The sequence below is a fragment of the Daldinia decipiens genome (genome assembly GCF_022478715.1).
Source record: "Daldinia decipiens strain CBS 113046 unplaced genomic scaffold F4813scaffold_1, whole genome shotgun sequence".
Lineage (NCBI taxonomy): Eukaryota > Fungi > Ascomycota > Sordariomycetes > Xylariales > Hypoxylaceae > Daldinia > Daldinia decipiens.
The window spans coordinates 702,663-730,615 of record NW_026054544.1 but is presented as its reverse complement, the minus strand read 5'-3'; the positions used below and the strand labels follow the sequence as shown (position 1 = coordinate 730,615).

The window sequence follows — 27,953 nt, the reverse complement described above, 5'->3', positions numbered from 1 at the left end:
GCACCAGGATGGCAAATGGCAGGTAGCCTATCCAATCTGACCATTTTCTAGAGCTTCGATCAGAATAAGTTTAATCTGTAAACTTCCGTACTTAATAATTACCTGTTACAGTAAACTCATCGCATCGATATAATAAATACAACGGGAAGGCCAAAATGGACACCCTACATCACAAGTATGGTCATGCGCTATAAATAATCCATACAGTGTTTTATGCAAAGCTAAATGAATGCCCGTCCCATAGTATCAGAGAGGAATTTGAATAAATGTGCGTCTCATGATATAGTATTCAGATGAGTACCTAATACACTCGAGAACCGTGGCTTAATGGGGGTGGGTGGAATTATTTGAAGCTATTTAATCTGCCGTAATAATCGTATTATACATACCTTAATTCCCAAGACGCCTGTTTCCCGGCTTTCGTACCTGACTCGTTTCATTCGGGAGATAACCACCAATACTTCATTTTAGAAATCCGAGCAATCCCGAGAGACGGCTACCTACAATTTTTGATCGCGACTTGAATAATATAACATTTTTACGTAATACCGAACATTGACGCCAAAAGACAACTTAGCAATAAAACATTCAATGTTAATTTCAGTTAAATTCTGCTATAAAAAAGAGACAAACAAGATACAAAGACTATAATTGGCTTTATATGTGCCATTTGAGATTACATAATCAGCTTAGCATCTATGCAAGAGAGGCCTCCTAGCATTATAGTAAACTCCAGTCTTCAACCTCAAATGTTATAATATCTATAAAAACAATGAGCAGTTTACATGGTAATACAAACCGTCTATATTTCAGCCAAGTAAAACTTCCAATAGCAATATTGCAAAGCATCAACGTCGTCATTAACGTATAAACCCACGTGCGGTTAGATAAGCGACCTCGCGTTTAGCCAATCCCATTTCCCCCTCTGGAACCTCTGCCAGTGGTAGCGTACTGCAGGCAGCCTAACAAGGCATTATAAGAACTTGAATTTGGGAGGTGTTATTGTTCAAGTCCTCAACCATATTTTCAATACTTTGTTTTTCCACTTCTATGAGAATAAATCCACTTCTTAGGAGGTGGCGGCGCACTTTTTAATCGGCACGTTAAGCGCGCGCATAATGCAACCACAGCCACAATAGCAACCCTCAATTTTCATGTGAGTAAGAGGAGCCCTCTCAAAACCCGGCCAAACCCGGCCAAATCTGGGCATTGATTTGATTATTAAATTCTTCAGTTATCGTTGCTTTGTTTTCAGTTCTCATGATTGCTATCTTCCCCTCAGCCACTGTTTGTCGCAACTCAGTTCGCCGATATCAATATGGGCATCCTTGATATGAGCAACCTTAATGATGAGGAGGTGAGAAGCGCATTATTACTTATTAAGAGTACTAAGCTGCTACACCCGTCGGGCTCATTACTTGAATCATTTGTCTCTTCGGCACTCTACCCCGAATTGGCTGCAAGATATGTGAAGAAGAGGTTAGAGCTCGGCGAGGCTTCTTCACTAGTGGATGATTGGCTTTACATCGTCGAGTCTAGTAAGTTCATCGTCTTAAATTTTCACGTCTATTCGTCTAACAGTCACAGTTGCCAAAAATGGCAGCGCTCCACCACGGCCTAGTGTCGCCGAAAGACATGCTATTACAAGACGAGACGGCGGAAAGTGTTGCGTGACTGGAAAGGCTGCCTCGCTGCGTGATCCTCTTGTTGTCGTTCCGATTCTCCCGGTTCCAACTGGCTGGGATACAGAAAAGGTATGTCCACTATCGTTTAAACTACTTGTGATAGAAAAGCTAATAACTGGTCTTGAAAGGCTGGCATCACTGACATGCTCGGTGCTTTCTTCGGATTGTCGTATCGGGATTGGTGGTTATCTTACATTAGAAACCCTGAAGGCAAATCGCCTTGTTATAATCACTGGCTAGTCCGAAGATCTACAGCCAAAGCATTTGCTTCGGGGATTGTCAGGTTAAACAGGTTGCACCCATCCATGGTTGAAGTAAGTTCCAATGCAACTAGTGGCTCTCATCATACCCTCGTTTAACAGTTTGCAATAGTATGAACTCGAACAAGTCCCTATCGGACCGGAGGAACCAATTGAGGTCAACGGCATACGTCCATTACTGGGTGACCATTCACGATCGGGCATTACTAAGGTTGACCCCCGCTTCGTAGGCTCCCAAGCTCGACTGTCCAAAAGTATTCAATATCTTGGCCTCTACGAAAGACTTTCGTCAGAAACCCAACCTCAACCCTCATGTCTATCAATAGACCATCCAGCACAGCGATCAAATATAACGCTGCAGAATCGTTGGAATCTGTTAGGTCTGTGCATGGTCGCTTTTTTCACAGTCTGGCGCCTGGTACCCTCACAAGTCAGGATATTTTGCTATAAGATATTGCTAAGGCTTGGAGAACGTCTATACGGGAGTCCTGATGACTATCTCTCGATCCAGAGATTGCCATTTGGGCTGTACTTGAAGTTGGACGTAGATGATGACTTCTCTCGCAACGAATTCAATGCGCTAGAGATGGTCTACCGGCATACCTCAATCCCAGTTCCAAAAGCGCTTGACATAGTTATCGATTCGTCGTCCTCTTGGACTCACAGATCTTATCTCCTTATGAAGAGAGACCCCGGGTTTCCGTTATCAAGCTGCCAAGATGTCCTCTTCGAGAAAGATATGGAACGAATTGCAAATCAGCTCAAGGACTACATAGACCAACTGAGAAATATTCCCCGGTCAACAAAATCAGACAAACTAATATGCAACACTCTTGGCGAAACGTGCAGGGATCCCCGCATTCACTATGCCGACTCTATTGGGTCATTCGCAGACGAAGCAGCATTTAGTCGGATGCTAAGATTCTCAGACGACTCTGCTCGGCGTGGACATAAGATTGTATTCACGCATGCGGATCTCACTTCGCACAATATATTGATTAACCAGAGTATACAACCGGATGGAAGCATAGGTTGGGACGTGACGGGGATTGTGAACTGGGAGTTTGCGGGGTACTACCCCGAGTATTGGGAATACACAAAGGCGATACTTGGGGGTAGATGGGCGCAAAGATACAACGATATAGTACATGGTGTATTTAGAAAGGTTGGGGACTATTCTCGAGAGCTTGAAGTTGAACAGAAGAGCTGGCAAATGCTCAAGGGATAGACCTTTCATATAGTTATAATTATCAAGCATGAATAATATTCGGTGTTGGTTAATGGTATTGATTTCAGGGATTTGGGGGTTGTAAACAGAGCTCCCTTGTTGATTTCCCGCCCTTGGGAAACTTAAGGGCTACCGCTTTCAACTCTTTCTTAACACAAGGCACCTAGGCCAGGTATATCTACTTGATATTTAGTCCAACTTAACAACTTTATCGTCTTTCTCTTCCATCATGACTACTATAAACATACCCTTCAAAACAGTGGCGCCTTCAAAGCCGCACACTCATACCGTCGTCTTTCTACACGGCCGCGGCGACAACCCCCGCAACTTCGCAGCCTCACTAGCTCACTCTCGCGATTCGCGCGGCCGCACTCTTGCCGACGCATTTCCGTCATTTCGCTGGGTATTTCCCCAAGCTCCGACACGTAAGTGCGCTAGCTCGCCCGGGACGTGGCCGCAATGGTTCGACGTGTGGGATGTGCGCGATTTTGCTGCGAACGAGGATCTATAGGCCGTAGGGCTCAAGGAAGTTGTGCCTGCCATTCGCCGCATCCTGGCTGATGAGGCCGCGTTGCTCGGGGGCCGCTGGGATCGCGTGGTGCTGGCGGGCATCAGCATGGGCGGTGCGGCGAGCGCGCATGTCTTGTTCAATCTGGATGTGCCCGCGGCAGGGGGAGGGAGGCTTGGGGCCTTTGTTGGATTCTCATGCCGATGCCCGTTTGTCGGTCGTAGCTTAGCCGGGATTAGAAACGCTCTCGGTTTGGAAGGTGTCCCGGACCACAGCCATGTCGTACAAAACACGCCCGTGTTGCTCGAGCATTGCGCCGATGACCCGCTCGTCCTGGTTCAGAATGGCCGAGGCTTACGAGATGTATTGCTCGCATTTGGTGCACAGGTTGAATGGAAAGAATACCCCAATGGAGGACACTGGTTTAATTCGCCGGCTGGGATGGACGATGTGGTGGACTTTCTAACCAAGCACCTTGGGGAGGAGAGCTTTGCAGGCAACCCTACACTTTTACGCCAAGCCTCATCGAACGCGATGGATCTATCATAAGAGAAACCAAGTTGCGGGGAGGAATCTAGTCATGGCTATAGGATAAATATTATATTAAGAAGTAATAGAAATTGCAATACGCATTTCATTTCAATATTCTGCAAGTAAAACACACAGGGAAATAAGACATAGCGCGGTTATACACAAACAAACAAATACGGTTGTGTCAGCTTCAAGCTACCCCAGGTGCTCATCCACAGTTTCCAATATTTACCGTATACATTTATTGCCAGTATAAATCACAATATTAAAAGGAATATTTTCCAAGAAAGATATCTATTACTAAAGCCTATTAAGAGAGAGAGCCACCTTTATAACCTGACTTCCGAATTGCAATTTCTAGGGGGAACCGTGCCTTTTGCTATGGAATCTAGGACAAAAACACCCTCTTCCAGCCGCTTCAATTGAGTTATGTTTTCACTTCTTGTTTGTATTACTTACTAGAAGGTTCATCGCTCCCCATGAAGGTGTCCCCACCAGTACCGGACGCCATGTAAGGACTCTTATCCTCCTCCTTGGGTGGATTAGAGGATGTAAATCTTTGGCTACGGGCATTGAAGATAGCCACGCGATTCTCTTGCAATCTACGAACCGTGTTATATACCTTGTCTTCTTGGGAAATCTTGTTGTCCTGGGGAATCTTGTCCTCCTGTGAGGGTTCAGACATGTCGTTATTCATCGTTCCTAAGGGTTTGATAGCGGTTGAAGATGAGGTTACAATCACAGCCAGACTCTAATATAATAAATCTAGCTGTTATGATTCGATGCTTGCCAAACCGGCGCGGTGGTAGAGTAGATTCTTATTCACTAATTTTAATACAAGTTTTCAACACAATTTAATAGTGAACTCCTTGCTTATCATTCATTGCCTTTTCAGCAAAGAGTGAAATCAATGCACGAGAAACGCATTATACTCAACCTTTAATCCGAGTTTGAAAAAGAAAGGGTGGTCAGTAAACTATATGAAACACCCATATTATGCCAACTATCACTCCCACGCAATACAAAGACATTGAAGAAATATCCGAAGGTGATAGAATAAAGCCACAAATTAACAATTGGATTGTTCCCAGAGAAACATTTTTTTCTTCTATGAAACATACCTAGATATTTTAACTAACTAAGCTACAAGGGGTAGTTTACCTTAGAGGGTAGGGTAGGTACCTAAGGTACCTAAGAGGTAGGTAGTAATTGGGCGAGCTCAAAATCACGTATGTAGCATGTAAAGATGTTCGGTCTAAGACAGACAAAATGAAATTGGTACCTGTTATGGAATTGATCTTACATCATACACCAAGGGATAATATAGTATTCAAACACTAATTCATTTTCCTTATAAAATAGGAATATAGTGGCATAATACAGAGTTTAGGTATCTATAAACTATCTCTACGGCCAAATAATGGCAAAGGCTAGTAGAAATGCCCTGTCTAGGTATCTATGTAATACCCTTTAAACTAACCCCTATTTGTAACTCCGTAGTATCTTTACTCTTACAGACTAAGATGGTATTAATCCGCATATAGCACATGAATAGCAACTGCAAGTACCCATTAAAATTACACGTCGTCCTCACTACTAGCCGCGAGGCTCTCCCTAGTGCTCTCCTTAAATACCAGCCCGGGGTGGCCTATAGATAAGCAGTAGAACGACACGACGACGAGCCTACATGAGTGTTAGCCTCCTATTATAGAAGAGGTAGGAACATACTTACACTCCTTCCAAGCCAATATACAAACCCTCTTCCCTAATCAGTTCGCCAGTATACCCTTCATGCAGCTCAGCAAGGCGATACACGCTTCTCACAACAGTTAGGAGCATGGCAAGGAACATGAATCCAAAGAAGATCTTCAACCGGAGACCGATGATAGCAACTGCCTTGCGTCCTTGTGGGGATCGGAAATACCGAATAATGAAGTCGAGAAGGAAACTGCAGAAGGTGACAATGGTTGCGACTTGGAAAGCTAGGCCTGCAAGAGAAAGGTCGACTCCAACCTGGTTTGATCCAATGGATATGCTTGACAAAGCCCCTCCAGCAGCTTGTAATACAAGGGATATGATGTCGCAGGTAATAAAGCCAAAGTAGAAGAAAATTGGCTTCACACGGCTAAGAGATGGTGCAAAGCATGTGATACTATGTAGCGGGGTTCAAGTTAGCTGTATGTATCTAAGTTAGCTGTATATAGGAGACTCAAGTCTAACTTACGTTTGGCCGAGGATCACATATGTAGCAGCACAATACCACTGTAACAAGAATCAATAACTACCTCCTCGTTAAGGAATTTAGGGGACCAGGTATGTCTTGGGAACAGTGATTCTTCAATAAGTTTAACAAGGAGATACTAGCTCCGGAGTCAAGCCACATGGAACAGAGAGAAAAAACCAATTGTGTTACATACCACTGGACCAATAGTGACACAAACTATTGCGAGGTTTAGCATAAGATCAATAGAAAAGAATTAGGATAATCGGTCCACTTACTCATCTGCATTAGAAACCCTTCGAAACTGAATGGTTCATAGTATAGCCAGACACGACCACCATATCCGATGCAGGCGTTGATAGAACAGACAACCATGCAGCCCATGAACCACCATGTCTTCCGTCTGAAGCCAAGGATTGCGTGTAGAACTCCCCCGAGGCCAAAGAGAGCCATAAAGGTGATGTTAGCGGCCAGAGAAGGCCGGTATCCATAAACAGTCCATTCTAGAGGACAGGTATCTAGCGTGCAGGTAACATCGGGTCCGAAGACGATGACACCTGGAGGTAGAGACCAAGACATTTCAAATAGAGGATCAAGGCCTATGGTAGTAGGGGGTTAAAGGACAGAAAAAAATGAATTGAGATGAAAACAAATCTAGTAAATGAGAATACTAGATTGGTACCGGAGAAGGAGTAATTATTGTTAAGTATAGCTACGCCGGAACATCTATAATCAAGCGAGACAGTGTCTTGCATTTATAAGATCCTCCACTCTGTTGCCAGCGCCTCAACTATTTGAATGCACGAGCCGGCAGCCAATTCCACCGACCATATCATATCAACTACAGCTCGAAACCTGCCACGCCGCCGCGTAGACTCTATTAGCATAAGCCGCCATCATCCTACGATTCCGCTGGGGAAGAACGGGTAATCTTGTATGTTTCTTTGTTCTAATGGGACGTGATTAGCAGCCGCGTAGAAATTTGGCGCCATCTTGGGACTGTGCGCGCATCTGCTGTTGGCTCGGACTCGCACACTTGCGTATTGGGAGCTCGCACTCGGTAAGGCGTAGCTGGGCGGATGCAATTGGGTGCCTCACGCTTGGCTGCCAGGGTTATAAACGTGGCGACCTTGTTAGTTGCTATGTAGGAATTTCCCAATGATGAAGCGTTGACCAATTAGATTTTATCTGGGGAATTGGAACCCGGTAGTTGCTTTTTGCTTATAATACCTTTTCGGGAGATGTGCATTATGGCAACAAGTCGCTGTCTGAAAATAAATACTTCTTTAATTTAATAGACCGCGTTAACTTCTACTTAGAAAGACGACCAAACCTGCTATGTTCAACCTACTCTCAATCTGCTCTATAAGCGAATCGCTTACCCACACACTCGCACAGTGGCTTCTCGCCCCAATTGAAGAGATTCTTTGCAACTAAGTATTTGGTGGTGATGATGTTTCTCTATGCTGATTTGATTCCTCACTATCCACTAAGATTGCGAGGGGGGTTTCAACTAGGTAAGTCATACAAGTAAAGCTAGTGACTTAACAAAATCTTTTTATATCTCTACCCTGACTAAAATGATATGGCTACTAGGTACCTTCAGTCTCTATAAAATTGAGGATATTGTATGACTAGGGGAGTAATAAGTTTATAGCTCTGAGTATCTAGGTCGCTACCGAGATCGAATGGTCGCCCTGAAAAGATGAATACGGCTATTCGAAATAAATCCGGAGCGCTCGGCTCTGTCTCTTGGCGACGAGGGAGTAAAGACATGGTCAAAGCGGTACTTTGACAGAACCCGATGACGTCGTCGAATTAGTTCCCACTCCATGCAAGTAAAGAAATCTCATATTGAACTGGTATACTTAATAGGCGGGTTAGGCACATGAGAAACATCTTGGTCAGTGACAAAGAGCCTGATGTAGTAAGATAAAGTTAACGAGGGGCATTCTATTACCATAAATTATATTCAACCACTCCTATGTCTTAGAACGGACTGCTATCGAATGTCTAAAAGAAGAAGTCCATGTATAAGCCACTCAAGACCTCCAAAGCCAAACTTCTGCAGGAAGCTTTGTTAGTGGCTTTTAGTATGCCATTGAAGCCATAGATAATGCACATATGTTAATAGTATAGCAGATTATTACTAGTTTGGTATAAGCCACTGATACTGAGCCGTGTAACAAGTTTATGTGTGGCAGTAATTACATTAGGTATATCCTACTACCTATTTAATAACTGTATAACAATTACCATGCTTTTAGATATACTAGTTACTTCAATGCTGAGGATCTATAATACCAAGAGGTATTTAACTAAACCTAGGTAGTTAACCCTAAATTATATATAATACGTATTAGGGGTGGTTGGTTAAATATATCAAATAAAGGTTAATTTAAATAGTCTTAACCTCATAAACTACAACAAGTATAAGTAATATAAGCCACATGGAGTATACAATGGTACTGTATTGCCATAGCTTTAGGAAGTCGAAGTTACCTAATGGTGCCACTAAAGGCTGCGCCCGATAATTAGTAGAGTCAAGTTTTGCTCTCGACGCGACATACACATATAGGATAGTAAAATATTAGCCACGGCCACATCTTCGATTAAGCACCAAAGCTTGACTTCATATGTACCTCTTTATAAACTTGGTAATTATAGCGACGCTCCAAACTTGGTATCCATTCACGTTCCCCTATCCCAGGACATATTGCGGATGTCTTAGCCTAACAGTAGCTAAAGTTGGCGCGTAGGCGCGCAAGTACAAATTCCCGTTCCTGGGTTCGATAATAGAAAGGATATAAAAACGACTAGGACAGCGGCATACGCGGCCGTAGAGGCAAATATCTCTACCCTTCGTGCATTCGTCAAGACTTCAACGCTAGCTGCAAATAGCACCGTAAACATAGCAATGACACCCAGCTGTACATTCTCTTAGGTTAGAAAACGTAAAAGTACTATAGCTCCAAGCAGGAGGATTGCTGCCACGACGGTGCTAATTATATCTGTTACCCAAGCAACATGATTCTCATTGATATTCTCGGCCCCATCTGTGATTTTTGTCGTCTATAGCTGTTAGCATGTTACATAACTAGAAGGTGTCATGTCAGTGGTACCTTAAACATCCAATAATCTTGTAAGAATCGTAAGAGAAGATCTTTATCAGGCGTCCGTCCAAAGGCGGCAAGATCTCGAAGATTATGTTCGGAGAGCCGTTTCTCGGCAAGGCCCGCTAGGATGGGTTGTCGACTAGACTTATTCCCGAGAGAGTCATATATACCTATCTATATGAGACTGATCGTATACAGCATCGAAAGCCCGTTTCCTAGGCCCTTCCAGCGCTGCTATTTGGCTTTGACGCAGCAGTGCTTCTTCTATCGTTACTTATCAGCTGATATAACTCTTACATAGCAGTTTATGTCACGATATTCTTTCAATCTCTCGCTGACTTCCTCTACTAGCTTCATCCTATTATGTTCAGGGCGGGTTTTATCCTCCGAGTTCTGTTCAAAGGCCTCCCAGGCTCGGATAGAACGGCGTGTTTCATTATCTGATCCAAGTGCAGCTTGCTCATCCGCCTGATCTAGTTTATACTCTAGGTATACAAGCCTGCTTTCAAGGTGGAGGAGATTCCGGGCGCTGAGCCGATCGGATTTACGGGATATAAAAGCTTCATAGTGTGGGTTGATGGTTATTCTTTGGGCCAAAAGCGGGAATCCGGTCTCTCCCGGCATATCTTTCATTTCTATATGACAGCTAGCTAACCTAGGTATCTCAGCGGTGGATAGGAATCTTATTCCAAATGTTAAAAAATGACGCATTGTAATATATTTGATAATTAAAATCCGTTATGAATACCTAAGGCTACCGATTCAGCCCATTAGATAGCCCAACATTACAAATACCCCAAAGGGTGGCTGGCCATGGCAGTGTCTGCAGCGTGGGTAGTAAAAGACAGGGCAGAACTCGGCTTCTAGCCAGTATTAAATTTCCTAATTACTGCCTAACATTACTGGGATTGCCTAGAAGGCCTCAATACCAGCTCTTCTTATTACTTAATTCATTCCTAAACTCAGGATCGCCTACTGCCTTGTTTCCCAAAAGCTCTTACAAAATCAGCGTTACATACAAAATAGAACTTTCAGAGCCATTATTACATTATTTTCTAATCGCCTTCAAGCAATAGAAGAATTGTATTTCACCGTGTCAAGTGAATTTCTTAAGGGCATTAAAAATCAATTGAAGCTTTTGTAATAGACCTCGCAGCCTATTATCAAAACCAATCGTCAATCGTCTGGTCGCCAGACAAGATTAGTATTCGTAGTATAAGGCATTACGAAGTCCCGGGTTTCTTTAACGGTGTTCCTGTCAACGCGCTACCAGACTCAGGCTCTGCAGTAGATGCTGTCTCCGAGAGCTTTGCGAGGCGACATGGTCTAGTGATCGAATTCACCAACTCACGGGCAATACATCTCCCTGGAGGGCACGCAGCTGAGATTATCGGTCGGATTATTGGTCACTTTAAATTTCAAGGAGAGAGCCATTCCTATCGTCGCGAGTTTTGCATCCTCCGAAAGAGTGTGTACGATTTAATGCTGGGTAGGAAGTTTCTCACTGAGACAAAGACTTTAACCGAATTCCACCATCGCATTATCCAGCGGAGCCGACCCTGCATCCAAAAAGGAAGCCGGCTTTCTTAATGGATGAGTCACCAAAGGACCGCCTTCGTTGCACCATCAACAGCTATGAGGCCTCGGCATTTCTGGATACTGGGTCGGATCTTATGATCGTTTCTGGGGACTTTGCCCGCCGCAGTGGGTTCATAGTCCACCGTGAAGAGAAATATAGGAGGAAAATCGAACTTATCGATGGCTCTACTATCCGTACAGACGGGATGGTTTTGGACGCAGAGCTGCAGTTCGATGCATTACCAAAATCAGAGTTGTTGGACTTGAATTAATACCTCGAATATATAGACGGTATTTCCTCGCTTAAGAGCAAAGGAGTTGGAGAAACACCTAGAACGACATTCATATAATACAACCTCCACGTCATTGAGGGCTTATCATGCGACATTATTCTCAGCAATGACTTTATTTTCCAGAATCAAGTCTTCTCTAGGTTTAAAGGCCTTTTTTATGCCAAGTTAGCGGATTCTCTTCCACTTGCCGATAGTCTTATGCGCCATGGCATATTATTCATCAGGAATATAAGAAAGAAATTCCACTGGTTTTCTAGGCGGAGACGATCACCACAGAGCTCGACAAGTCCGAGTAAGGCATCTTTATATTATGCTGAGGCAAGAATATACTAATGATAATAGTTCCTCTTCAGAATAGCTCGACATGGGATCGTGCTTGGGAGATTGAGGAAGCGCGAAGAAACCAAACACAACTGTGGATTGCATCTTTATCAGAGCCGCAGAAGTCTATCGAACAGAGAAATGAGGATCAAGAGAAGGCAATATGGGACAGACGAAACCCAAGGCCACTACCAACACGATCGCCGGCCTTTGATCCAATTGTGAGACGAAGGGCGGTCCCTGGAGTCCTTGCATCCTAGTCTCCTATATAATTTGCATTCAAAAACATGGCAACGTCCCCTAGAATTTAGATTTGATACCCAACTAATGATGCTACGAAGTGGGAAATTGCGACGACGATGAAGAGAAGAACTAATCTACCTGTTATTAACAACACATATTGTTAGGGGATAATAGGTAGTCGCCAAGCAGCAGGTCTGCACTCCACGCCCTCCCCTGTTTTTATATAGAATGGATTTTATAGAGTTACTACCTACTATATCTAAATACTAGAAGCTACCTGTTGTCCCCTCACTTTACTCAATCCCTTTTAAAGACTTATAACGAAACGGCCAACAACCCATGCCACCCAAACACAGGCCCACCCAGCGTGTGATTACTTATTGTTTAGATCGAATAACTTTACTACTGCGTACATTATCATTTAACAACTAAAAACAAGGCTTGATAATGTCGAGTTGGATTACGTAGGAATTACTGCTAGTTAACTGGCTACCTACCTAACCTATCAAGGGATATCCCGTCTTATTGCTTTTATAAGCTGCTATTACGTCATTGATGTCGATACAGGCTAAATGCCGAGTCTAATCTGTCGAGTCTCACGGAAAACGGCAAACTCAATGGCCAATGCTGTTGCTAGGCTCAAGACTTGGTTTCTTCACAGTACCTACACTACATATGCCCATGTCCTACCTAGGTAGGTACCTAATGCAAACAAGTCACAGCGACAATGATCCACACGTGGGCTGTTGTCGCGCATCGCTTTGTCGGCACATGTGTATAGTAAATACCCGTATCAGATGCATCTATGCATTTTCGTAGGGTCAGACAGAAGGGGTCTAGATTCTATAAATCTAAGTCGTGACTAGAACAGAAAGACATTTTCATGTAGTACAGTTGCATTATTCTTCCGCGTGACGTTCGGAAGTGCTAAGCGTTGGGTTGCGCGTAAAGTCAAGTTCTTGACGAATAAATCGACACATGTGGGTTTCTTATTGGACTTGGTGGTGGCGTAATGTGGCTATCATCGGTGACTATCACTGCTTTATCAGTCCGATACCAGTCCCTGACTGCATTCTGTTAGGCACCTAATGCGGTCCTAAGGCACGAAACCATGCTGTTATTCAGGGGTTTGGGAGGGACTAAAAATAGAGGGCCGATTAGTTCTACATCTGTTTCTAATATAGTTTTTATGTGTGGCACAGGTATCAGCTAACAGATATACGGACCGGGGCACTCTCCACTGTTTAGGAAATGTATTTGATGCCAAGCCCCGACCATCTGCGACTCCGAATTCCAAACAGGTACCTACCTACCATCTGAAGGTACCTACCTAAGCCCCGCCGATGCAGGTGGTAGGTCGCATATACATATTCGCATGTATGCATGTATTCGGACTCCTTCTTTCGGCTTTCTACACAATTATCCCATCACCATCAACCAGCCACAGCAGCTGAACTATGCACTAATTGTCTTTCTAGATAGTCTCTCATGATATAGGGGGTTGATTGATGGTGTTTCCTTTTACTTATTAACATACTTTCGCCTTTCATTTCTCTTCTAACTGCCGACCTTCGTTCGAATCACTGTCGTTTTCGACTCAAAAGCGCGCGCGCTCTTGTTTTCGGTATCTTCGGTCATACCGCTTTCTTTTTTTCATTTACCATATACTTGACCGTTGATCATTAACTACCGACTACCTCATCCTCCGTCGGCGTGCTATGCGCATCGGCGACGTTTCTTCTTCCCGATGTACCACCTCCGCCGAATAACCATCGCCGCCGTCGCACTTGCTATCGTCATCGTAGTTGTCACCGTACTACCTCGAGCTCTCAATCCCGTCCCACCAAATAAGGAAAAGCAAGAGGCTGACCGACAGTGGATCAATACATCTCCATATTGGCTTGATCGTCAGGCCTGTCGCTGGTTTAGCCTATGTGGTCTGCTGCACCTCAAGAAAGATCCTCCAGCGAAGCCGAAGAATAAAGACGATGGTCATCGACATGAACTAAGGCGTCTTCTGGGAGAGGAAGAGATTGCCATATTAAGAGAGGAGAGTAACAATAAGAAAAAGGGGCAGCTGAGGGGGATACCAGACTATGTGCTGAACTATGCACCGCTAGTTCACCTCTATTCGCAGGAATTCTTCTGGCCCTCGGACATTGCTGACCACATCAAACATATGGTACCGGATCTAGACGGAGACAAATGGACACTCAACGAGTCACAGCCCCTTACTTTAGACAACTTGAACGAACTTAGCTCCGAGCTAGGATTCCAGCACCTTAACAGCAAAGATGATGTAGAGTCACGCCCGCGCTGGCTTCACAGCAAGATGAACAGGCCGATCGCTTTTAACGACGAGGATGACGATAAAGAGCACGACGACGACGAGCCGGGTAAACAGCTTAGCGACGATACGACGTGGTTCGATGTAGATCGCGATCATCCCTTACACCGAATTTCAGATCCACGGAAGCTTCCTGCTGGCAGACCACAGTCGCAACTGCTGAAAAGGCGGTCTCGAATCCTTCATTCTCATGAACAGCAGAGGCTCATGTCTCAAGAAGCACAGGACACACAGAACGCGCATAATAAACCTGATGAGTCGGGATACTCTCGCGCGCCTGTTACTCTTGTTTTGGTAGACAAAGGATCCGGTATCGTGGATGCCTTCTGGTTTTTCTTTTACGCCTATAACCTCGGCCAGACGGTTCTAGGTACACGATACGGGAACCACGTCGGCGATTGGGAACATTGCATGATCCGCTTTGAGTCCGGTGTTCCCCGCGCGGTTTTCTTTAGCGAGCACGAAGGCGGTCAAGCTTACGCTTGGCAAGCTGTTGAGAAACGAGGAAACGAGACTGAGATACAAAGACCAGTTATATATAGCGCCGTCGGTTCGCATGCTATGTATGCCACACCTGGAAACCACCCATACGTTTTACCCTTCGGGATTCTCAAGGACGTCACGGATAAAGGCCCCCTATGGGATCCTTCTAAGAATCTCAGGGGTTATTGGTATGACTATACTACTACTAAGCATAACGGGGGACTAGAACCGGTGAAGGAAAACGCTAATGAGCCGACAAGTTGGTTTCACTATAGAGGAACTTGGGGCGACAAGTTATACGGTCTCGATGACAGACGGCAGTGGAGGCTATTCGGCCAGTACCACTACGTAACGGGTCCCCAAGGACCTAAATTCAAGAATCTCGGCAGAGAGAAAGTATGCCAAACATGGAGGTGCAGGATTATACATAGCATTGCAGAAGGAAAGAAGGGGAGTTGGCATTCATAAGGATGAAGGGTTATACCATAGAGAAGGGCACACCAGGCGTTACTGGCTTAGATACCTCAGCGGTAGTTGGGCTTTTGTTTTTGTTTTTTATTTGCTTTCCGTTGCTTTGAAATATAACGAAATCATATGCAGACGAGATTTCCCAGATACCTGGTTCGTGGAAATGAAACTTGATCGCCGAACTGTAGGGTAGTTGCATCCGATGCTAGGCTCTTCAGCTCTGGGTCTTCCCGCCCAATGGCGCCTCGTACACTCGTTCAGCTAGGTACCCATATCCGTGCATGCAATCGTACCATGCCGATCAGATCGGGTAACCTAGGTTGGAAAGTTACGCTCGTTCGTTCGCAGCGGCCCACTCACCGCTGCTGGCTGGACGCGAGGGCCTCGGCGTGTTTCCCCTCTGCTCGTACACCGCATACGGCGTCCCGCAGGGAAGCAAGGGGGTCCACCGCTCCCCTCTGGAGAATTCATACATATCCTCCTCTCCTCCTCCTTCTCCGCATCGCGACCCCGGATTTTCCTAGGGGGGCCCCCTTGGCGAAGCCGCGGGCCCTGATTGGCGCGCATGGAGCTGCGTCAGGGTACGGGGGCGCTGGAAAATTCCCTCCAGTAAGGAGATCCCGGAACGGGGAACCGTCGTCCCCTTCGAGTATCGAGCTCCGGGGTCTGGTTCTCCACGGTGGGCCTGTTGGCTTGGATTTGGAGGTAGCTGCATAGGTAGGTAGGCATATATATATAAGTATGTTGGCGTCTTGCGGTCGGGACGAGAGCGTGTTTGTTCATTGAGTTGGTGCTTGTTATTTGTTGTTTCTGGTTCCTCGTTTTGTATGTGGAGGTCGGTTTCTCTGGGATAGATAGACAGACAAGATAGACAGACAGACAGGCAAGCATAGAATATCCAGGACAACTGACTGTATGCGGTTATTGCCAAGATGAAGCCTCATACTTACCAGGTACGTGTATTGGCGAGACCAATTGGCACGATAGAGATCATAACTAACTCCTTCGTGTTATAGTTCCTCGTCGGCGTCTTCGCCTCGATGGGCTCGGTGCTCTTCGGCTACGATCTCGGTGTCATCGCGGGTGTAGTAGGGAGTACTTCGTACGCCGAACTATTCCAATCAAACTCAGCTCAAGAGTAAGTCCTCTGCTTCCCATTTCTTCCATTTCCGATTCGCGGTCCTAATCATATAACTACAGCGGAGCCGTCGTCTCTCTATTCACAGGCGGTGCCTTTTTCGGTGCCATGTTCGCGGGGCCGGCTGGTGATATGCTCGGCCGGAGACTGACGATCATGCTGGGTGCTATTATATTCCTTCTCGGCGGGGCGATCCAGACTGCCGCGCAGACGATACACTACTTATATGGTGGACGAGCGATTGCTGGCTTGGGCGTTGGGTTCTTGACTATGATTATTCGGTAAGCTCATCTATTGATTTGTATGTGTGAATAAAGAACGTAACGTGCTAATGATTCTATGTAGTGAGTTTACTTCCTGGAGAGATGATTCTCCTATTCAACAATGAGTCGAAGGATGTAGCAGAGCCGATATGCTAACCTGACTACGTTTAACAGCCGTCTACCAGAGCGAAATAGCACACCCTTCCATCCGCGGCCGCGTCACGGGCTTACAACAATTCATGCTGGGCATCGGCGCCTTCCTCGCCGGCTGGATCTCCTGGGGTTGCTTCATCAACCTGAGCAACGACGCGCAATGGCGTATCCCGCTCGGCATCCAGAACCTGCCCGCCTTGGTCCTAGCCGCGCTCATTCTTCTATTCCCCGAGAGTCCGCGCTGGCTCATCGACCACGACCGCACCGAGGAGGGCCTGCGCACGCTGGCCAAGCTCCACTCCAACGGCGATATAAACGACCCCTGGGTCCAGGCGGAGTTCGCTCAGATCCAGGAGACGATTAGCTTTGAGCACGAGCACGAGGCGAAGAGCTATATGGAGCTTTTTACGAATCCGTACGTTTTTTATATATCTTATTTCCAAGTAAGGCGTTGTTTATAGGCTACCTAGGTACCTAATCAGCTAACCGTTCTCCTTCAACAGCTCCGCGTTCCGCCGCCTCTTCCTCGCCTGCGCTATCCAGGGCGCGACGCAGATGACAGGCGTATCCGCGATCCAGTATTTCTCCGTCACCATCTTCGCGCAGATCGGCATATCCGCCGACGACGCGCTCAAGTACCAGGCCATCAACAGCATCCTCGCACTCATCGCGCAAGCATTTTGTATGCTACTCATTGACAAGTTCGGCCGTCGACCAACTATAATCACCGGAAACATCATCAACTGCCTGATGTTCATCATCGCTACTATATTAATCTCCAAGTTCCCGCCGGACACGAATTCTAGCGGTACTGCTGGTTGGGGGTTTATTATTGTGTAAGTATATACCTACCTACCTAATTAAATTATAGTTGCTATTTGCTGTGGGAAAGATAACTAACGCTGGCTTCACTAGTACCTGGCTCTACAACATCTCCTTCTCCTTCGCCTGCGGCCCGCTCTCCTGGATCATCCCCGCCGAGATCTTCGACACGCACACGCGCTCCAAGGGCGTATCCCTCGCAACCATGGTAAGCTTCGCCTTCAACACGCTTATCGGGCAAATCACCAAGGTAGCCATCGATTCGGTCAGCTGGAGGTACTTCATCCTGTTCGCGGTGTGTAACGCCACCAACGCGCTGTTTTTCTGGCTCGTGCTTCCCGAGACCAAGCGCGTACCCCTCGAACAGATGAGCACCGTGGTCTTTGCCCCGGACGCCCCCTGGATCGTCCTCGGAAAGCGGTCCAAGACATTCCGCGCCGCCGCCGAGGCTGCGGCCGTCGATGTGAAGGAGGTTGAGTTGAAGGGTAAGGTTTGAAGCAGGCGAGTTGTGGATGTTTACGGTAGATAATAGCTGTGAAAAGGATATCGATCCACATACTTTTCTGCGGAATATAAATTATATAAAACCAGAGACAGCCTAGCAAAATTAGCAACATTTATATCAAACGTTGGACTTAATCGAATTCGGAATGAAATTTGTATCTACTAATGCTATACTTTAGGTAGGCTTTGGATAATTGGGATCATCCGATTCCATTTTAGATGTATCGATATCATGGTCTGTTGATATAGTTGGTATTAAACAAAAGCAATGTGGTAATCAAACGCAGGTCCTTATGTAGGATATAGTACCCTAGCTTGGCCGTGTTCTCGTGCATTCACCAGGGAATATTAGCATCCAAGACTGGAAACTATCATGCAAAATCAGGTATCATTAAAACTTTTTACTTCCGCCGCTCGACTTTCTGCGCAACACGGCAGACCATATCCTAGTCGAATACGTAGTGACAGATATAGTATCTAAAGGGTATATAGGTTCATAGCTTATACAACATTATTTTCCTACACCAGGCACCTAGGCCTTAAAAACCTGGGGTCGGTATTCGATGTTCTCTAATACCGCGTCGAAAGCTTCTTGCACATCTGCGTGGAAGAATGGCCGGTTAAGGCCATAAACGGGCACCTGGCGAGCGGAACCCTCGTCCTCGTTGATCGAAGATGGTTGCACGCCGATCTCTTCGTCACCATGGCTCGTGCGCTTCTCGACTGCCCCCTTTTCTCCAAGGTGACTTTCTCCAGAAAGCGGTGATGCGGCTTCCGCCAGATCGGCGACACTAAAAATGGATTTCCAGCGATGGCCAACTTCAGCGTCTCCCTTGGGCTGTAAGAACCCGAAACCAGCGGCGACAAGGGCGCGACGAGTCCAGGCGTTCCTAACATTGGCAAAATGCCACTCGACCGTATCGGGTTGAGTATACCTATCTAATTGGTTACGCACGTCGATTAAGGCTTGAACTGAAGTCGCATCCACGTTATTAACGGCGGAACAGTCCAGAATGATAGCTCTAAGAGTAGGTCGCTCTGCCGTATTGTCCACAACAACCTTGCCCTTACGAGGACCGGGGTCATTCCAGGGACGGTCCTAGTATAACATTAGTGAATGCAAATAGAGACTTAGGGATATCAGACTTACGCCTAGTTTTCCGATAGATTCCGGATCAGTTCTTCGCGTCGCTTTGAAAATGCCTGCCGTAAGCCCATCCAAGAAGCGAGTTGCGTTCGGATAGTTAAATAGCTCCGAAAATTGGTAGATAAACACGCCAGGGTAGGGATGAGAAACGGGTACGCGAGGATTCGAGTTGTCTTCATGGTCGATCGGGATGAACAGATTGCGCTCGCTCGAAATGTGGCCTTCCCTCAAAGTTAAGGGGGTCTTTTGATCGTGGGACAAGGTCTGGCTTGAGCTAGTACGCTTGCCAGATCTTAAGTCTCCAATAGTTCGAACCGTAGCAACACCAAGGAACCGACCCTTTGCCTGGAATAGGCGGAAAATGAAGACGGCAAAGGACACGCAGACTGTGGTGTAGATACCATCCTCAATACCGTCGAAGATAGTTACCAAAACTCCAGCAAAGAAGATGATAACCTCCAAGGGGGAGATTCTCCAGAATTGATACACGACGTTAGGTGGAGACACGACGTCCAAGACTGCGTGGATAATTACAGCGGATAGAGACGCTTGGGGGATATACCAAAAGACGGCCGTCAACGCGTAGAGAGCAAGGAGCACGACAATCGCAGTAATGACACCGGCGAATGGCGTACGCACACCGCATTTAGCCTTGATAGCAGTGCGGGAGAAAGATCCAGTAGCCGGATATGCACCAAGGAAGGGACCTAAGAGGTTACTGACACCAATGGCGACCAATTCCTGCGAAGGGTCGATGACGTAGTTATTAATACGACCGAACGACTTCGAAATAGAGATGTGTTCGATTAAGACAACAATGACGGCTGCAGGAAGCTCGGAGGTAAAGAAGGAGAGAATCTTGGGGTCGAGATTGGGAACCGCAGCATGTTGAAATCCTATATTTGTTAGCCATATATTGAACTGTTGATGTAAATAGTATGTTTACCTCGAGGAACTTCGCCGAGAACACTGAAAAGAGGGTTGGACCGGCGGTGAAGATTGACACCAGCACTAATTCCAGTATACAACAATATGACAAAAGCTGTCCGGAGGGTGGAGACGAAAAAGAGTGTCTTCTCTCGGTGAGGATACTTCTTAGCTAGATACGTGCAAGTCCCCCTAATGATGTACAGCATGAGTAAAGCTGTAAGACCCATAGCAGCGTCGATAGTGGTGTATTTGAGGTTCTTCAAGGTGTTGATGATAACCAGATAAGTGGGATCTCGTGTCGAAAATCGCTTCTTTTTGCTGTTCATGCCCATCATCGTGGGTATTTGTCCGACCGCAATGTTGATTCCGGATCCAGTCATAAAGGCAGCAATCGAAGGCAAAGGAATGAAATCGACGATCCAACCAAGTCGTGCTAACCCTAGGAAACATACAATAGCACCGACAACGACGGCGAGCGCAGATGCCACAACGTGGCCCGGAACATCAGGAATAGCCGCCTCTGCTCTGTTGACGATGCCGCCGGTGACAGTCGACATGACCGCGACAGGCTTCGGGGAGGGTTAGCAAAACATATCTTTAATACAACGGACCGAAGACAGGTACTATAAAACTTAGTAACATACTCCGATTGTTATATCCTTAGAGGTTGCAAAGAACCAATAGATAAGAACACCCATGAAGGATGAGTAGAGGCCATATTGAGGCTCAAGCTCCGCAAGCAATGCGTAAGCCATGCCTTGAGGCACTACTACGGCACCGACCGTAATACCTAAAGCCAGATCATGTCAGTCTTGTCCGTGCGATAGAGGGGGTAGAGTAGATTCTAAGCTTACCAGCAATCAGATCACCCATAAACCATATCATATTGTATCTAGTAATCCAGTGAAGGAACGGAAATAGGCGATAGAAATATTGGAAGATCCCTCGAGGCGTTGGTGTCACACTCGCGAGCCAGTCGACCGCGGTCGGGTCCTTTTCGTCATAGGGCTCGACATTGGGATGACTTTGAGACGCGTCTCTTGAGTCGGCGCGCTCAGCTTCGTGTTGCCCGTAAGGGTCGAGATTCAGGTTAAAGAACCAGGCAAAGCCATGGCCTACCTTGGTTAAAGTAGGAGACATATTTCAGTCTTATCAGTCTTACACAGTACCAAATATGAACCCGAAGGTTATGTCGGGGCGCGCCCCTTGAAGGTCCTCAGTGTAAAGCTACGCTGTAATTGGGTAAGATTACAACGCAACACAACGCAACAACCCAAGTCTAGATCTCGACTGCTAACGGAAGTTCACTTTGAAAAGGGCCATATAATATAACCAAGCCAGAGCAAATGCCATCAACGTGCTCTCCAGGAAGGTGGAATGAACTGCATAATGCGGTCGTATTTAATATAATTAACGACGGGAGTATATGCAGACGAGAGAGAGCCGAGGAAATGGATAACCCACCCCCCCCCCCCCGGACGAAGACTGTCGATTCTGGATCGCGCACCGAAGAAGGAGCATTATGCAATTAGGACTTACTCTCATGTATTTTCTTGGTGAGGACCAGTTATGGCTGTTATAGCTTCAGTTGGACGAACGAGAGCTCTTGTAGATGGCGAAATGCGGGTCTCCGATGATGTGCGCGCCCTTGTAACAGGGATTATGCGGGTTGTAATACCAAATATCTACTAAATGTCTATTGAAATTCGTGTACCTTGTCACTTATACCAGGACTAGCTCTTATTGCGCCATTGAGTTTACGGGGTCAGCTACGAGTCCAGCTCTCAGCCTCGATCCAATCATGAACCAATAGGAATTCTATTTATCATGTGAAAGAGTCGGCATGATAGATACAATGACATATTTACATACAAATTGCCATATGGGACCCCCAACTTCTGGCTCCAGCATCTTCACTACGATGAACTTCCAACTTTTCCAGCAGGCCGGATCCAGATCTTAGCCTCCATCTACACATTAGATCTAAGAAGCACGCGTGGCCTAGACCTAAGCCAAGCTGAAGTAAACACGTACATACAGATAAGGAAAGAGGATGAAGGATATCTATGAACCAAGTCTCTATCGAGATGTAACCCACAAGATCTGGTAACTATGAGGTAAACCATAGCTTTTCTTATACCTTAGTATTTGCTCATTTCTCTATCCACGCGGATTATCGTCTCATGACATCTCCTTGGCGAGGGGGGCTCCAAGACGGCACACGCCGTAAGTCCAACAAACAAATAACTCAGTTACCTAATAATATTCTTTCGTATGTTATATGTAGAACACCCCATGCTCATCTAGGTTACCTACTAGCCCCCGCCAATACTCTTGTCTCACGGAGATACTGACCCTTATTGAAGGCCTCCCGAGGCATCAATCGTTAGGACTATGTTTAATAAAGTCTAGATCATGACTTACCTGGCAGTCTAACGCCCCTAAGTATACTATGAACTGATGAATTCAGATAGTGCCTCTATCGTGGTTCCAAGTAAATTTTCAGTCTAGAAGAGCAGCTAAGTTTAGTGAGATCTCGAAGACTATCAAAGACAGGTTAGTGTATAAGATAATACTATAAAACTTGGGCTATAGTGTGCTATAGTCGTAATACACTGCCGATCTTAAGGCTTCAAGCTTCCATTCAGCCTCTCAGATAGGAAACTAGCAATCACACCATGAGTAGAGGAAGCCAAACAGACAAGCTGACCTCATATTATGATTCACTATCGAAGATTCGCATTGAAGTCCTGTAAGACACTTGACGTAAGAGGCTTATTTAGGCTACGTACCTAGGTAACTAGGCGAAAGTGAATTACAAGAAAATGATCTAACGCCATATACACCTTGTTTGATTTCGCCATCACGTTGTCTATATACTACCTTAAAGCAAGCGTAAGTTATAACCCGCTAACTATCGTTTATAGGAGTATATCTTGATATTAGCGTAATAACTATGAATTCACGCCATAATTTTGCGTATGATAATCCTTCAACTATAATATGCTATTGTTTGCCGGGAAGAATAATGCTAACCTAGATAATTACCAAAATGAAACCCTTGAAAGATAGACCCTAAATCCAATCAACCAGACCAGACTCCAGCCATGAACCACCAATGCATCATAACCCTATCCCAACCAAATGCCCCTATATGCACCACAAGTAGAACTTCTAACTCTTAGAACAGCGGCAACTGTTACTGTCTCCGGGACCACAGCTTCCGGGTACCTTTTCCCACATGCAATTATTCTCGGCTTTATGGATATCGCAGGGCACTTCGAGAATCTCGATAGGTGTACATGCTTGTCTGTCCAAGGTAAAGGTGATGGAAGGGGTCTCGCTCGGGAACGCGTAGCTGATCCCTTTCCCGAAACCCCCAAGACAGTACTTGCCGCATGACCACTTTGTAAGTGTGAACACACCAGAATCGCCATATAGAGCGGTTCGTCCAATATGGTTCCCGTCCGAGGCTCCATTAAGCCACTGACTCCCTTGAACTTCCGAGCTCTGGTGCGCGGTCCCCTGCACGTCTTTGATATGTACGGGGTCGTTGGGGTTCACGGCGCGGCCTATAGTGCAGGCTTCATTCCCGCAGATCTTGAAGCGCCCGATACGGTGCTGGTTGGAGTGGTCGGCTGCGCTGTAGTGTAGTTGTATGCTATCGTAGCCGAAGGTATGTCCGTTTTCCATCTTGAAGACGTAGCATTTTCCTATTACGCGATTAGATTTCTCCGCGGTTATGGATATTTATGCGAGAATGAATTAGCACGTACCGGTAGTGATGCCAGAATCGCAACCTATTGGTCCCCTGCAGCCACCATCTGCGGCCGGGCTCGTTCCCAGCGGACAGGCACACTGGCCATCCACCATAACCTTTCCATTACTGCAAACCCAGCCACATCTAATACCATCGTAGGACTGGCCCACAGGGCAGCATTTATAGCCGGTATGGTCGCTTCCAACTAAATCGTGACCCTCAGCACAGCAGTCAAATGCGGTATCAGGGCTCCCAAGTAGTCTCTGACCTGGCGCACAGCATGCCACGAATACTTGGTCTGCGTCGAACGTGAGACGCTTGCCGGTACCTCCGGCGCACCGGAAAACATCCTCAAAGTCAGAGCCGGCCTCTTTGAAAAGGATCTCCTGGCTTCTTTGATCGATGCGGCTGTCATGATCAATCTGAGCTATTTCAACATTCCTCTTGTTAAGATCGCGGCGGATTGCCCCTAATGCGAACGGGAGTCCAACACTAGAGGCAACGAGCCCAAGTCGTAAGAGCTTCATGACGACGGTAGCTCTAGGCAATACTTCAAGCAAGCGTCACGACGAAATATTAATGAAATATTAATAATAAAGATATCGCTAAACTTGCTGTTGGGGCCGGATTCCTTCGCAACTTCATCGTGCTGGGAAATTTATTAGTTTTGATGTTGGTAGTAAACATCAAAGGGCCGGTTATCAAGGCGACTTTCATACTTGCCTATACAACTCAACGAGGCTGTCTTACGGCCACAAATACACGTTGAACAGTTCATAAAGCGACGTGAACCTAATCTTATCCCTCATTGCACAGTTATGCATTGCTGTCAACCAACACGAAGCCTAAGTATAGAGTACTGGTGATCTGCGCTGAAGATAAAATCGAAATAAGGTTGATCCCGCTGCTAGATTTCTTAGCTATTCGATAGATGGACGTCGATCCACACAGGAGGGACAATGCTCTCGGTACATAACTCGCGAATCATAACTTTTGTATAAATTGTGAACTACGTGGTCGAGGGGTTTAAAATCTGCGATAGGGCCTGTGTTACTGCCACGTCTCTTGATCTCAGCTTTCAGCTAGAAGCATAGCTGTCTCTTGCCAAGAGCAACGAAAGCGACAAAGAGGCAATTTTTGAGGCCTCCGTCGGTTTGCTCGTACAGAGTGGAGATAGAGACGTTTGTTTCTTACTGGCTTTTCGGCGGTGATGGAGCTCGACTCCGGATCCACCAGCTTGTAGATAGGACATCATCACAGCAGTAGGGTATTAATATTAGGTAGAGTTTATAGTAGTTTGAAGATTTTACGTGCTCGTCAGTATTTGAGATATGTTAAAGATATCGGATAACTGTAGCCGAAAGTCTTGGTAGGTGGCGTGGTATGTGCATTGGGTTTATTCTGGTGCTGTAGACTCAAGGTACTGGACTGACTTCGTCTCTTTTATAAAGGTATTTAACTGCAGAAGTCTACTTAAAAGGTACCGCATTTATATCAATATAATAATAGAGAAGTCCCAAACTGAAGCTGAGTACCTAAAGCTATGTTGTAGGTTGCTGGCTAATAACACATGTATACCTCATATTGCCTTCAGCTATATGGTTTTTGGATACTTGATCGCATCGCCTTAGATGCTAGATACCAGATCTATTTATATTAATAGGTATTTAATATGATCTATATTAAATCTTGCATTTTAAATTAAGTACCTGATACTCGTGCTTTATTTGACCCTTACCCACATATAAAATGATTTTAACTAATAGTTCACTTCACTTATACCCCTTAACATGAGAATATGTCCTACGCCGTATAAGAACAATGAGAGTAATAAAGAGAGGAGATTTGTTTATATTTTGTCTGTACCAACCGCATATACCAGTATGTCAATTTATCTATTCCTCCATATCTCTAACCTATTTAGTAGGTTCTCGTGATGACCAAGACACAATCTTAAAGGGCAAAAGCCACGAATTTTCCAATACCAATGTGCTCCGCCGCTACATCGAGAGCTTCCTTCCAATCTTCCATCTTAAAGAGCTTCGTTTCCACGAAATCCTTGCCACGAGGAAACAAGCCCCTTTCTAGCATCTTAAAGAATAAAACGATATCATCTCGATTGTACATCAGCTTCCCTTTTATGGAGATGTCCATACCTATGATAATAGGGACCATAGGATCCTCATTCCAGCCCATAAAGCTAACACGCCCACCACGGCGGAGAGCCAAGATGGTACTCTTGACATGTTCGGACTTGGCTGCCTTCGGTGGCGTAAGATCGAGGACAGCGTCAACAGTGCCAAACGCCCGCAGCGCAGCCGCATCCGCCATCACATCCCCGGTCATCTTCACCGTCTCGATATTGGCGTTTGGCGTGCCCCTTAGCACATGTTCCTTGAGCCTGGCTAACTCCTTCTCGTTTCGGCCAAAGGCGATGACTCTTGTTCCCATACCAATAGCTGCTTGTACAGCCGCGCCTCCGTAGCCCCCAGTAGCCGGACATATAATGATAGTTTCGCCAGGCTTCAAGTCAATATCCTGGAATCCGCCGAACCCAACAAGCATGTGGCAACTATACAAGATATCCGGGACTGTGTAGCCCAGTTCGCCGCACAATCTCGCCTCGTCAAGGGCAAAGCAGTTCTCCAAGGGCGCTTCGGCGTACTCGGCGAAATACCCGTTACGCCATACGTCGCGGATTAGCTTCCTGCTGCCCTCGCTCAGGCCCTCGTGGATAGCTGTGAGGAACATATCACTAGGGTTGTCGCGCGAGCGGATCACGCAGTCGACATACACGAGCTGACCTGGCTTTAGGAGGGTCGCATCGGCCCCAACGGCGACGATACGGCCAATTGCACTGATACCACCTACAATTGGCTTGGGGAAGTTGTAGAAACGAGTACCGCCATAGATCTCGCGGTGGTAAGAAAGTATACCGGCAGCAGTTATTTTGACGACGGCTTTGCCCAGGCAGGGCTGGGGAGTTGGGATGTTCTTGAGGTTGAAACCTTCGCCGATGGCCTCGAGCACAAGGGCGCGGTGTTCGGTGGGAAGGTCGGATGCCATAGTGGAAGTGAAGATGAAGATAAGGTTGAGATTGCAGGATAGGTAGAGAGACAGCTGATTATGGACATGTTCTCAGGCTTATATACCGGATCTTAAAAGCTTTATATAAGAAGAATGGCCGTTCTACCTCAGCCGGCGATGATCGGATATATTCAAAACTTCTCCGATTAATCTACGGGAAACATTTCCCCTTTAAGGATTATACCTCTTGCGAATACCTATCTCCGCGAAGCCCTTGATACTATAGCATGATGTTTCCAAAGGTTTTTTTTTATATGGTGTTGCTTGATTATTATCTCCTAGAGACCCCATGCTCCTTATCTCCACAAAACCAGATGACATGAGTGAATAGGGGTAACCGTCAGTAATTTCACATAAGACGCGAGGGGATAATAATGGAAATAAAAGTAAAATCATAGGACTTAAAACTAGTGCATTCCAGTTCATGTCTTTACGGTATTCTACGAAAGCGTTGTAGGGATACGAGCTACTTCATTATAATCACAAGTTTACTATCCTACAATACTATGAACCATCTAGTTTTCGCGGGTATTAGAATCTGACTACCAGTAAAACCTCTTAATATTTCTCAATTCAGCCCGACATGCTTGATATTGTGGTTCGGAGAAAGCTCATAAAACCGGGTAGACACCAAAATAGGAGAGGGGAACATAAAACTTATCACCGGTAACTCAGGTGTTAAACTCCACATACAGAAACATCAAGATCAACATCATTCAAGGCTTATATCATCGGTAACCAAACCACTCAGGTAAACTCCGTGCGCCAAAGTACTAAAGCGGAAAGGGTATGAGTCCTATCGCCGGTATTAAACTGCTAACTCCGCATCGTTACTGAAATAGTTCATGGTAAGTTTCAAGAGCGATG

The 27,953-nt window shown here is 45.9% G+C and overlaps 10 protein-coding genes across 10 annotated transcripts; 5 read left to right on the top strand and 5 right to left on the bottom strand.

The window, feature by feature from the left end:
- Nucleotides 1–1,318: 1,318 nt before the first annotated feature.
- Nucleotides 1,319–3,481, top strand: F4813DRAFT_394895 (uncharacterized protein; the record flags this gene model as incomplete). The annotated part of the gene is made up of 4 exons (XM_049247626.1): nt 1,319–1,538; nt 1,588–1,754; nt 1,814–1,999; nt 2,058–3,481. The coding sequence occupies 4 exons, from the start codon at nt 1,319–1,321 to the stop codon at nt 3,171–3,173; spliced, it is 1,689 nt and encodes a 562-aa protein (XP_049104716.1). The 3' UTR covers nt 3,174–3,481.
- On the top strand, nt 3,403–4,230 carry F4813DRAFT_384330 (alpha/beta-hydrolase; the record flags this gene model as incomplete). The annotated part of the gene is made up of 2 exons (XM_049246075.1): nt 3,403–3,651; nt 3,685–4,230. The coding sequence occupies 2 exons, from the start codon at nt 3,403–3,405 to the stop codon at nt 4,228–4,230; spliced, it is 795 nt and encodes a 264-aa protein (XP_049104715.1).
- A 1,559-nt stretch (nt 4,231–5,789) lies between these two features.
- F4813DRAFT_394883 (RTA1 like protein-domain-containing protein) lies at nt 5,790–7,130 on the bottom strand (the record flags this gene model as incomplete). The annotated part of the gene is made up of 5 exons (XM_049247625.1): nt 6,712–7,130; nt 6,630–6,652; nt 6,437–6,474; nt 5,945–6,364; nt 5,790–5,895 (listed from the first exon to the last, which is right to left on the bottom strand). Exons 1-5 carry the CDS (start codon nt 7,010–7,012, stop codon nt 5,790–5,792), a joined length of 888 nt encoding a protein of 295 aa, XP_049104714.1. The 5' UTR covers nt 7,013–7,130.
- Nucleotides 7,131–9,373: 2,243 nt separating this feature from the next.
- Nucleotides 9,374–10,173, bottom strand: F4813DRAFT_384327 (uncharacterized protein; the record flags this gene model as incomplete). Its single annotated transcript, XM_049246074.1, has 4 exons — nt 9,374–9,505; nt 9,556–9,693; nt 9,746–9,813; nt 9,864–10,173. The coding sequence occupies 4 exons, from the start codon at nt 10,171–10,173 to the stop codon at nt 9,374–9,376; spliced, it is 648 nt and encodes a 215-aa protein (XP_049104713.1).
- Nucleotides 10,174–10,452: 279 nt separating this feature from the next.
- Nucleotides 10,453–12,923, top strand: F4813DRAFT_341740 (uncharacterized protein; the record flags this gene model as incomplete). Its single annotated transcript, XM_049241325.1, has 2 exons — nt 10,453–11,712; nt 11,763–12,923. A coding segment is annotated over exon 1 (256 nt), but the record flags the coding sequence as incomplete, so codon positions are not given.
- Nucleotides 12,924–13,550: 627 nt separating this feature from the next.
- On the top strand, nt 13,551–15,401 carry F4813DRAFT_9419 (uncharacterized protein). The gene has a single exon (XM_049249067.1). It carries the CDS (start codon nt 13,732–13,734, stop codon nt 15,280–15,282), a length of 1,551 nt encoding a protein of 516 aa, XP_049104711.1. The 5' UTR covers nt 13,551–13,731; the 3' UTR covers nt 15,283–15,401.
- Nucleotides 15,402–16,214: 813 nt separating this feature from the next.
- On the top strand, nt 16,215–18,154 carry F4813DRAFT_384325 (general substrate transporter; the record flags this gene model as incomplete). The annotated part of the gene is made up of 6 exons (XM_049246073.1): nt 16,215–16,235; nt 16,299–16,420; nt 16,483–16,701; nt 16,871–17,251; nt 17,340–17,672; nt 17,752–18,154. The coding sequence occupies 6 exons, from the start codon at nt 16,215–16,217 to the stop codon at nt 18,152–18,154; spliced, it is 1,479 nt and encodes a 492-aa protein (XP_049104710.1).
- Nucleotides 18,155–18,537: 383 nt separating this feature from the next.
- On the bottom strand, nt 18,538–21,686 carry F4813DRAFT_9416 (sulfate permease). Its single transcript, XM_049249066.1, has 5 exons — nt 21,094–21,686; nt 20,884–21,029; nt 20,256–20,808; nt 19,313–20,205; nt 18,538–19,261 (listed from the first exon to the last, which is right to left on the bottom strand). Exons 1-5 carry the CDS (start codon nt 21,377–21,379, stop codon nt 18,695–18,697), a joined length of 2,445 nt encoding a protein of 814 aa, XP_049104709.1. The 5' UTR covers nt 21,380–21,686; the 3' UTR covers nt 18,538–18,694.
- A 1,727-nt stretch (nt 21,687–23,413) lies between these two features.
- Nucleotides 23,414–24,526, bottom strand: F4813DRAFT_384323 (uncharacterized protein; the record flags this gene model as incomplete). The annotated part of the gene is made up of 2 exons (XM_049246072.1): nt 23,414–23,952; nt 24,016–24,526. 2 exons carry the CDS (start codon nt 24,524–24,526, stop codon nt 23,414–23,416), a joined length of 1,050 nt encoding a protein of 349 aa, XP_049104708.1.
- A 1,312-nt stretch (nt 24,527–25,838) lies between these two features.
- F4813DRAFT_9411 (putative quinone oxidoreductase) lies at nt 25,839–27,319 on the bottom strand. The gene has a single exon (XM_049249064.1). The coding sequence runs from the start codon at nt 27,063–27,065 to the stop codon at nt 25,953–25,955; it is 1,113 nt and encodes a 370-aa protein (XP_049104707.1). The 5' UTR covers nt 27,066–27,319; the 3' UTR covers nt 25,839–25,952.
- Nucleotides 27,320–27,953: the final 634 nt, after the last annotated feature.

Bases quoted from the DNA above. Each gene is read 5' to 3' on its own strand.
- F4813DRAFT_9416 (XM_049249066.1), bottom strand. From the start codon at position 21,379: ATGTCTCCTACTTTAACCAAGGTAGGCCATGGCTTTGCCTGGTTCTTT. The intron at 21,030-21,093 runs GTAAGCTTAGAA...ATCTGGCTTTAG, and splicing joins TATGGGTGATCTGATTGCTG to GTATTACGGTCGGTGCCGTA. The intron at 20,206-20,255 runs GTAAACATACTA...TAACAAATATAG, and splicing joins TCTCGGCGAAGTTCCTCGAG to GATTTCAACATGCTGCGGTT.
- F4813DRAFT_9419 (XM_049249067.1), top strand. From the start codon at position 13,732: ATGTACCACCTCCGCCGAATAACCATCGCCGCCGTCGCACTTGCTATC.
- F4813DRAFT_9411 (XM_049249064.1), bottom strand. From the start codon at position 27,065: ATGGCATCCGACCTTCCCACCGAACACCGCGCCCTTGTGCTCGAGGCC.